Raw genomic sequence first — 10,905 nt, 5'->3', positions numbered from 1 at the left:
TAGATTAGATAAAGGTTATATACTAAACCATAGATCATCCTAAAAACGAAAAGGAAGAGATGAAGAAAGATAGACACAGATTACAGAGTAATCTGATAATCTAATTATGATAAAACAGGGAAGAAATAATGATCTCACAATTATCAGATGAATTTTTTGCATGCGGTTTAACAGACTATACGTTTAGAACTAATATCGCCAACAATGTGAACAAAACTAATGAGATATATTCTTTGTTTTTTCGAGAAGGGTTTTTTTATTATATTCCGGCAGTGTTGGCTCCATTGCATGGGGGGTTTTGTGTTTTCAGTTTTCAGTGTTTCTATTTTCGCGCTAAATGGGATGTAATTTAAGGTTCTGTTTATGAAGTGAAAAATTCAAATATTTGATGAGTTTCAAATAATCAGATACTTGAAAATATTGAATGCAGCCATAATAATCGCATTTAAATGAAAATGGAGGTAAACCTTTGGAAGATTAAATTTCGTTATTATATCAATTGCCCTTATCTTATCGATTTCCTCTTTTAGGTATCTTCAAGCAAGAAAAAGAGATCTCAGACATCAATTCTAAATTATCAATCTAAACGTCCTAGAGTTCTCGAGAATGGCGAACAACAGGTATGAGTGAAGCTCTTCATCCTTATTCAAATATATGAACAAGGATATTTTTTCAGATGCGAGCTGGTGTTATTACTAATATGGTATTGAAGAACTTCATGTGTCATTCCCTATTAGAAATAAATTTCACCAGTAATGCTTCTGTTGTTGTTGGACAAAATGGAAGTGGGAAAAGTGCTATTTTAACAGCCCTTATTCTTGGTTTAGGAGGGAAAGCCTCTTTGACTAATCGGGGAACAAGTATAAAAGGTAACAGTAATTGACTGCTTCATGACCCACCTCAGATTTATTTCCCCCTAGTGAATGCAGTAGGTTGTAATCTATTGTGGGCAAGCTACAGAAGTACAAATGTTGAAGCTATCAGGCTATATAAATGCCTGGTCAAAAAGCCTATAGATTTTGGTGGGAATCAGTTGAACAGTTTTTGAGTAATTCAAAGTTTCCATAAATTTGCTACAGTTTGCAATTTTAAATTTATCAATGAGAAATTTTGCATGTTAGTGCTGATTTGAAGCAAGACAAAGTGTATAGATTTTGGTCAACCTGCATCATCTTCAAGTGACCTTGAGATGCCGCGGAATGTTACACTGAATTCATATCTTTGTTGTCAGATCAGAAAATTAATCGGTTATTCGAAGGATGTAAGCTCATAATAATATTGTGCATTTCGAACCAAATTCATAACCATTGTGAAAGGAATAACATCATAGCCATGCAACAGAAAGGATGAACCAAATGAAGCCGAAGATGCAAAGAACAACTAATAATAGATTCAGTTATCTGCAATCAAGCATTCTCTAAGCGAAGGAATCTATATGCTGCATACATAGACTACAAAAAACATTCGATTCCTCTTGATGATCTTGAAGATTCACAAGGTGGATCCCAATATTGTTGGGTTCTTGGATAACTCAATGTTAACCTGGTGCACTAGTCTACAAATGATAGCAGTAAATGGCCCCATCACAGCTGGATCTATACCAATAAGACGCGGAATTTTTTAAGGATACTCGCTCAGCCCTCTGTGGTTCCGCATGTCCCTGAATCCCTTGTCTAATAGACCATATTAGTGAGGTTAGAATCACTCAATTGGCGGGAGATCCATATTCAAATTTTTTTACATAGGAATCAACTTTAAGATGGAATATCGCTAGCTAGAAGTAAATGTTAATAGGCATGCAAAATTGGGTGCCCCCATTATTAGAGGTTGTTTCCAAGTACATTTTACATCACAAAATACTTTTATACATATACATGAACCGTAACAAGGAAAATGACATGCTACGCTTGCGCGTTAGAATGATGTCAGCTTCAGAGGTTAGAAACGAAATGAAGCTACGACAAACTTCCATGGATCTTGCCGACCAATTTTATATTGATCCATTATTAAAAAAATATACCATTTTATTTCGAAATTTTGTTTTCAACTTGTTAAGAAAGGATCATAGAACACATTCCAACAGAAATAAATCTTAAGAAATTCGCTAAAATATACAAAAACAGGCGAGGAGTACGCGGCATTTTTAGTTACATAAGAAATGCATAGGGAATTCAGGGACCAGATCCACGGATGGATCGCGATTCAAAATTCCCGCCTAACCTCACTAATATAGTCTATAGATTGAATTCTACAGTCTACGGATTTTCCATCAAGAGCGGCAGTAGAAAAATGATGAGGCTGAATCATCTCCTTTACATTGACGATTTGAAACTCTTCGCATCTACTAAGAAACCGAGGGGGTAACAACTTCCTAAATCGATGTACTTTTGAAATTCGAAATCCCAAAATCATCATCCGAAATCCTGAAATCATCATCCAAATCATCCTGATTTCCGAAATCAATACACATTTTTCAAAAAGTAGTTACCCCATCGTAAAAAACATATGCAACAGATGGTGAACAAACTCAAGGAAGGTACAGAAATTGGAACATAAAGGAAGATGATACGTAGAAGTATCTGGGCATAAAACAGGCAAAAACAATCAATGAGAGCTAGATAAAGAGAGAATTAACGGAGGAGTTCACCCGAAGATTGAGAAGTATAATGAACTGGTCTTAACATCAAGAATCTGATCAAAGCGATTAATACCTACGACTGCTCGGCATTGAGCTACTCATTCAGTACCATCTCTTAGACCACCACCAATTTAGCAGACTTACAGAGAAAAATAAGAACGATGTTGACAAAACACAATGAACATCACCCCAAAAGCTCAATAGAATGGACAGAGCTGCCACAACACCTTTGGGGTAGAAGAATTGTATATATTTCCTGAACAAGGCTGCTTCATCAGAACTCCATCGAGTAGTTTGTGTTACTAATATTAATAATATATTTAATTTAAATAATTATTATATATAATGAATATTGGATTCGAATGCACCTGGGGGTGAGCTGTCGCGAATCTGTGCCGTCTTGTTTCATCCCCTAACCTGGCTGAGGTCCGATACCTGTCCATTAAGTGTGCGTCTTAGGTTCTGGCTGGCAAACACGTCCGTAAACCCCGTATCACGTTTGAGATCGGATCCCCTGTTGCATACCGTCCGTTTTGACCTGTAAATTCACTTATATTGCCGTTTGTATCTGATTCCGAGATAAGCCTGTTTCAAGTGTATAAAGTAGACTGTTGCCTTCAACCCATTATATCGAGTCTTCCACTGTACGGATTTTGTAATAATGCCATTTGTGTTTCCTTTTATGAGTCGACAAATATAATTTGTGTACGTTGATTTTGACTTTCACTGGTTATCGCTAACAACCCAGATAACGCCGAACCTTGTCTTTGACTTGAAGCTATCAGGGTAGGTTCGCTATTTTCCCTTCAAAGAATAGCTGGCGCTCGAGATACTGAAGGAAAAGGCATTACAAAAATGGCTACTGATAGTTCAACTCCGTTGAAGCTGCAGCAGGACCACTTGGATTGGGATTCAGAGTTTTGAAGATATACCTATTTTGAGTGAAAAAAATTGTGAAACATTACAAAATATCAGTCTTGAACAAATTTACAATGGAAGATAATTGTTCCAGTAGATAGAGAAGGGGAAGATAACGTAAAAAAAAAGTGTGTCCAACATCTCTACATTTCACATCTACTTCATTTCTATTTACGTTTACCTCAATAATTAAATTTTTATTTTCGTATTTGTGTTTGGTGTAATAGTGTTTTTCGTTCGTTTTAAACCTCGAGTTTCGTTGTTGACATGCCTGGAAATGTGTAATTTGTGGCAAATATGCTGAAAAAGATGACTTCGGATTGGGTTAAATGTAAACAAAAACATGTTGATGTTGAAAATTCCTTAGTTGCTGCGGAATATGGTATCTTCTCTTTCCTCTATCTACGAATGTTCCATACTCTATAGGAACTTTTTTGTGCAAATTGCTCATAGAATCACTCTGTGAAATTTGGCCTTGCACGTTCTGTATATAAGATGATAATGAAAATTCTTTAGATGATAATTTGACAAATAAAAGAAAAATTAATTATATATTTTTTCCCACTATATATAGTAATACCAAAAGTGTGAACTTGTCAGTTTGGAAAAATAAAACTTTTCACGCGATCTGAACGTAACTACTGATAAAAGGCTTCGTTTGTGGAAACATTTAATATTGCCCCATCACCTTCCCCTACCTCTTTTGTTTAGGTCCATGCTACCACACGTAGTGTGATGAAAGTTTGCATCGCAAACATCTAGGAGTTGAAGATTTTCCCCTCTGCATTAGGCAACTTGTGTTTGGCGGAGGAAACATGGTTTGTCCTGACATGCGCATTATGTTCTTCGAACCCGCTTGAAGGAACTTCTAGATTCTGCAGGATTAATTTATTTTGCTCAGAATCGAACGAGCTGATTTCAGTCCTATTTTTAGAAATGTTTTGCTCAGGTTTGGAGATATTCCCAGCAGATTTCATTTCAGTGTCGTGCTTTCGGCGCTTGTTAAAGCCTCTAGGATCTGATCAACTTCGAAGGTCTGTCTGCTTTTGATCTTGCTCTTTTGAATTCGTGTACAATATTTTTCGAACGGATTAATTTGATATTTCCTATCAATTAAATTAATCCTTTGTATCCTATATAATGATAAGGTCTAGTACACGACTTTGATATTATATTTTGATAAAAACAGTATCTTTATAAATAATTGTAACATCACAGGTGATTTTGATTTTGAATTACACTGTGCTGCTTCTTACTAAAGCGTTTCGAACCATATAGATATCATAGTATTTTAAAATGGCAATGGACGTCTACTGCCGCGATCTTACACTTATTTATGGAGATCCTGTATTATACTAGCACAGGAACCCCTAAATTGAGGAAATTATATTTGTATCCCTATTTTTGATTTCACTGACAATAGAAATACCACTCTATTACTCACATGTTAAAATGAACAAAAAGTATGAACTTTGAATCTTTAGTTTTTTTTATGATCCAATAATTAGTAAAGTCATATTTTTACAGGTTTTGTTAAAGCTGGTAAAAATTCAGCATCACTTGAAATCACTCTATGTAATGAAGGACCCATGGCATACCGACCTAAAATATATGGACCATCTATAACTATTATAAGAAATTTCACTGCTTCTGGAGGTAGCTCATACAGAATAAAGAGTCATACAGGTACGATTTTGCTTCTGTTCATATCAAGCAGTTGTCTAGCAGGTTAAGTTTCGAAGTATTTTAAATTTAAAGTTGATCATTAAAGTAGTAACTCCCTTGCAATGCCAGACTATGATAATAGGATTGGAAAAGTTATGCCTTCTAGCGTTCCGCGGAGTTGTTTTCAGACATCAATGTAAGCTTTCTGGCCAAATACTATATAAATATTCGAAATTTCTGGTTTTCGGTTTTATTTTGATTCTGAAGGCCTTACACCACAAAATCTTCATTCTTCAGACTATTTTGGGTAGATGTCGCTGTTTGGTGATTTTGAACATAAGAAGTTGGTATTTCCGGACTTTCGGCTGTACTGTAATGTTAAATGAAAAGAACCATTATGAGTTCTATTGGATCATCTACTTATATGTACAATGTCAATACAAAAAACAAGTACAAACTTGTGGGACCATAACATAAAAAATGAAAAATAATAAAATATGAATAATATGTGGACTTCTGAGGTTTCGAACTATACAGAGTTATTCTTTCTTGACTTCACCCAAAATTATATCGAGAACTACAAAAGATATTTTCATGAAACTCATTTTCAGTGTTTTCATTTTCACTATTATGATGAGAAAATCTAAAATATTTTCAAGTATAACGGAAAGTAGCTATCAACTTCGTTTTTTCAAATGGCATGCCCAAAAAATTATCACATTTTTGGATTCCCTATCGAATTTTGATGTGATTTAGATCATCATCTCACTGATATTCTGAAGCTTCCCAGAGATATTTGACCTTTTGGAAAAAAATCATAATAGGATGATCATAGATAGCTATTTGGCCTTTAATTCTAGAAAGATGAAATTTTCGGGAAGTAGGATTGAAGTCTACGATTTTCATTGTAATCTTTATAAATGAATTTTACCGAATTTCAGTTCGAGTTCTCACCAAAAACTTAATTCAAATCAGGACCAATATTTTTTTATTGAATTATGATTGCACTTCTAAAAACCAATAAAAAACGTCTCATCAGCCATATGCCCAAATTTGACTATTTTCGAGGTATTCAACAAATAACAAGTTTCTTAAGTGAGTCTAATCATTTATCTCATTATTCAATAATTCAATATGGAAAATGGTAAACATCAGGAATTCACATCTATGAAATTCAAGATTTCACTAATGAAGATCACTTGAATCTCGCTCTTTTTCATGGCGAGTGTAGTAGAGTTATTCATACAACAAATATTTCTCATCATTGGGATATTTTCTGAATGACCTAAACGTCCTAGACCATCTACAGATACCATCAATAGAAGAATGAATAACATCATAAATGGTTTACGCCTTCAAGAGTTAGGCAGGTGAACAATAAACGGAATTAATTCAGATGCATAACACCCGCCGATATTAAATCAACAGATGTTACGATCAAAATTGAACTAACACACTACTATCACTCGAAGTGTTTTTGAATTGGTGGAATTGATTGACAGCCCCTTCATTCGATGTCAGTAGTTGATATTATGTCTGAATACATTCAAGCGACATCCGACAGAAAATGAGAACCAACTCAATTCACTTTCCTAACTCTCATGCTGAAGATAGCAGTATGTATATATTTGCCCAAATTCCCAGATTGCAAAAATCGTATATTACGATACGATAATTAAGCAAGGAGAAAGAGCGCGGAAAGATTCGAATCAATGACATAGAAAGCTAAATAGGATTCCATTCATAATTTCGGGATTGTTATGAAGCCAACAAAAAATTCTCTAACAAGGGGCTAGAAAAAGACAATACATTAAATCTGCAGCTTTGGCAACGCTGCATATTTTAAGTCACGCAATAGGGGAAAGGAAATGCTTTTTTTTTTTTTAATATTGAAAAAGATTTATTTACAACAAAAATTTATCAATGAAGAATTTTTGAATCAATTTAACTCTATTGCTTTGATTTGAAACAATTCTCATAGAAATAATAAATTTTGTAGAATCAAGTTAACAACCGAATACAAAAGCATTCATAACTAGAGTATAATTTCTTAAATGATTTTGTGGACATGAAGGAATTGTGATACTTTGGAGGAACAAATAGTCTCTTTCTACTTCATTTACTTCATTTTCTGAGCCATCAGTAGCTGATGAAGAAGGATTTTTTGTATAATTCGCACTGCATTATTTCCTGAATCACAGAAAAATTTTCATATTGCTATAATAAACGTTGATGTGTCTTCTAAATATTGATATATTCTACATACATTACATGCTTCAGGAGGTTGGGAAGATGTTCCCAACAGTCGAACTCTAACTGAAAGTAAATTAATATTTGGTTATCAATTGAGCTGCTAACTTTTTGAGTAAAATAATTCTAATATGTACTCATTGTTAGGCAAACGGAAATCGTTAGAAATCTTAGATAGGAGTTATCTATAGGATACAAAATCGAATGCTCCATGAAGTACCAGGATTAATATATTTTGCACCATTTGCTTTTGTAAGAATGCCCGTAAAAATCAAGTTTTTCTTTGATGTCTGTTGGTGAGAAACATGAAACAGATTTGTGTTTTTGAAAATCAACTGAGTGTACTAATTGTATAGAAAAAATAGTAGATGTTGATTTTTAATGTTGAAATGCATAACATTCAACTTAGGAAATTTTTCAATAATTACATGCACATATATCGACGAATCTGATTGTATCAAATGAAAAACAAAAAAGAGATTTTGGTTCAAACAATCAATTTTTGCAAAACATAACACTGACTAACCATGTTTTTCATTAATAATGAACTTTCGCAAAATACAATTTTTTTTTACTCCATAATATCAATGATCCGCTATCATGGCTACTAAGTGCTGAGTTAAAATTGCGCGAAATCTATTTTGACTGCATTCGGTCACCCAGCGATGTCACGAAGAATAAAATAATTTCATTGAAACAACGTCTTCAACAACATTAGTTGGGAGAAAATTTGTTTTGTATCTTTCAATAGTTATCATAACATAATAGAAAATTTTTTGAGATATAGTTGATGGGATATTTTTATTGGTTTTGAGAGTAGGATCATAATTTCATGTTTTGATGGAAACTCAAATCGGAATTCGACAATTTCATGAGAATTCCCTGTAGAATTGTTTTCATCAAAATAAGCTTGAAAACGAACAACAGCTCTAATAATAATTCCCGAACAGAGAATGTTTGTCCAAAAGCTCAAATATCTCTGGAAAGCTTGGAGAATATCAGTGAGATCATGTTCGAAATCACATCAAAATTCGATAGGAATATAAAAATATATTTTCATATTATCCAAGAAATAATAAGGAAATGGAGTACAGAGTACTCCTCCAGGTGCCAACCGGGCACCTCGGAAATACCAAATTGGAGAACGACAATTCCGAGCAACCATTCTGTTTCGCTTGAGGCCCTCCGGTTGCAGTATTTAGCACTACACTGTACTGATAAGGGACAATGATCCCGAAACCGGTCTACAATTGTCATCATGGGCGCCCGCAGAAATTTTTCTCAGGGGGGGCAAAGTATCATCTACGATTAGTTTTACTGAAAGAAAAATTTCCCTAACGGTGTATATTGAAAAATTTCCAAAAAGAAGAAATCGATTAAATGATCGTCAAGAACGAACGGCTGCATCGAGCTCCATAAAATCTTCAGATTTTCAACTGGAGGAGTTGCTCTTTCAGAATATGTATCACATTTCCATCTACGGTTAGATTTATTGAGAGAAAAATTACTCTAACGGTGACTATCGAGAAATTTCCAAAAAGATGGAATAAATTAAATGATCGTCAAGACCGAACAGCTGCATCAAGCTCCATAAAATTGCTCCAAGAATTTTGAAGCACTGAGTAAGCTCTGATTACTCGAAGCGTTCACAAACGTACTTTTAGTTCCTCAGAGTATGCTCTCTGAGCATGACCATACTCATACTCTACTCTCGGAGTAAGTTTATGAACACACCCTATATCTATAATAAAATTTATGTGACGTTGAACATCTACAAAATCTGTATTTGCTATTGGTTCAAATATATTTGAATATTTACTTGCTACCGTTAAACAAACCACAAAAGTGAAAGAGTTTATTGCAGCCCATAAACTGAGCAGCTCTTTTTGTTGTTGAAGAATTCATTGAAATTTCTTTTTGAATATAGTTTCAAAGTTCCCAGCGAAAACTCGCAAAGATTTATATCTAGCTAACCAATGAGTTTCACAAAACAAAGGATAATATTGAAGGTGTTGTGCTGAAAAAACATAAGGAGATCAGAATCTCAGGGGGGGCCGTGGACCCCCCCTGCGGGCGCCCTTGATTGTCATTGGATGTTTTCAAATTCTGTAGGATCCCCAACGCTTGTTCTCGACTAGCTCGTATTATTGGAGGGAAAATTATGCTAGTCTTTTATTCAATTGAAGAACCCTTCAATAGAAATTAATGCTGAGTTGATGCAGAGTTCCTAAGAATTAAGACCTAAGACATGGACCAATCTAATCAGCAGACTGCGATCACGTGAACGCCATCTATCAATGGAACTGTTCCTTCCTTAGGAACTCTGCATTAACCCACCATCAATGTTTTTTTTTGACCTGACATTCGAAAACCTGTTTTATGAAACCAAACAGATAAGACTACGCAGTGCCGACTTCGAAAAAGATGGTTACCCTCCATTTTTGGATATTTGGGTGAGAAAACCCAACAGAAAACTTGGAAATACAGTATGGCTAACTCATTTTAAAAGATCCACTGAAATAACTCCTTGGAAGGACCCTAGAGTCATCAGGGGACATCGAATGAAGACATTTGACGTGTTTTATCTATTCAATCTGAGCTATTTCAGAGAATCTTACAAGCGTGCGAATATGTATGTACTTACTACATACAATGAATATAAAGCAATTTCGTGTGTTTATCAAACACTGTTTTTCATAGAGAAGAATACTTGCTGGATAAGCATTATGGGGACTGTGTACCTGGGAAATCATCTATAATCGACTGTTATGCTGAATTTGAACGCGGCCTACAAGCACCGAGAATGCTGAATGCTCTGGTCGTCCAAAGTCGGCGGTTTTTCCCGAAAACATAAATTACCACAAAATAGTCGAAAAACGAAGCTGTGTGAGATAGCTGACACCTTAAAGATACCAGAAAGTTGTGTTTTTTAAATTTTACATGAAAATTTGGGCATGCGTAAGTAAGTTTCGGAATTCGGCATGCGGCACTCGTTAGCTTACACCAGGCCAAAATGCGTCGACAGTTTGAACTAAGCGCAATAAAAAAGGTTTCTTGCATCGATTCACCGCCAAAATAAAAAAAAAAATATATAAGTAATAATAACTAGATAAAGTGGACAGCTGCCGGTGAAGCTCGTCCATGGCGATCAAGAACTCAAAAGTCGGCTGTCAAGATTATGGCCTCTATATTCTGGGACGTGCATGGAATATTATTGTACTATTGTACATCAATTATCTTGGGAAGTTCACTATGCGTAGTGAGAATTTCGAATTTACAGGTTTGAAGGGAAAATGTTGTTTAAAATTTAAAAATGAATAATTCGAAAACGAATGGATTGAATGAAAAAAAAATTAAATGTGCTGAACTCAAACTCGAAAAGCTTTTTATATGAAATATCACTTACACTATCTTCCCGATTTAAAATATTTGGG

The 10,905-nt window shown here is 34.7% G+C and overlaps 1 protein-coding gene across 1 annotated transcript in view; it reads left to right on the top strand.

The window, feature by feature from the left end:
* Window positions 1-172: 172 nt before the first annotated feature.
* LOC123307380 (structural maintenance of chromosomes protein 6) overlaps window positions 173-10,905 on the top strand; it is a 51,090-nt gene continuing 40,357 nt past the window's right edge. Inside the window, exons 1-4 of the mRNA XM_044889661.1 lie at window positions 173-461; window positions 531-620; window positions 677-869; window positions 5,084-5,242. Coding sequence (XP_044745596.1) covers window positions 450-461; window positions 531-620; window positions 677-869; window positions 5,084-5,242 — 454 coding nt within the window. The 5' untranslated portion in view covers window positions 173-449. The remainder of the gene's footprint in view (window positions 462-530; window positions 621-676; window positions 870-5,083; window positions 5,243-10,905) is intronic.

Source organism: Coccinella septempunctata, chromosome 2 (assembly GCF_907165205.1).
Source record: "Coccinella septempunctata chromosome 2, icCocSept1.1, whole genome shotgun sequence".
NCBI classification, from domain to species: domain Eukaryota; kingdom Metazoa; phylum Arthropoda; class Insecta; order Coleoptera; family Coccinellidae; genus Coccinella; species Coccinella septempunctata.
The sequence above is the reverse complement of the archived record's forward strand: the minus strand, read 5'-3'. Positions and strand labels throughout refer to the sequence as shown.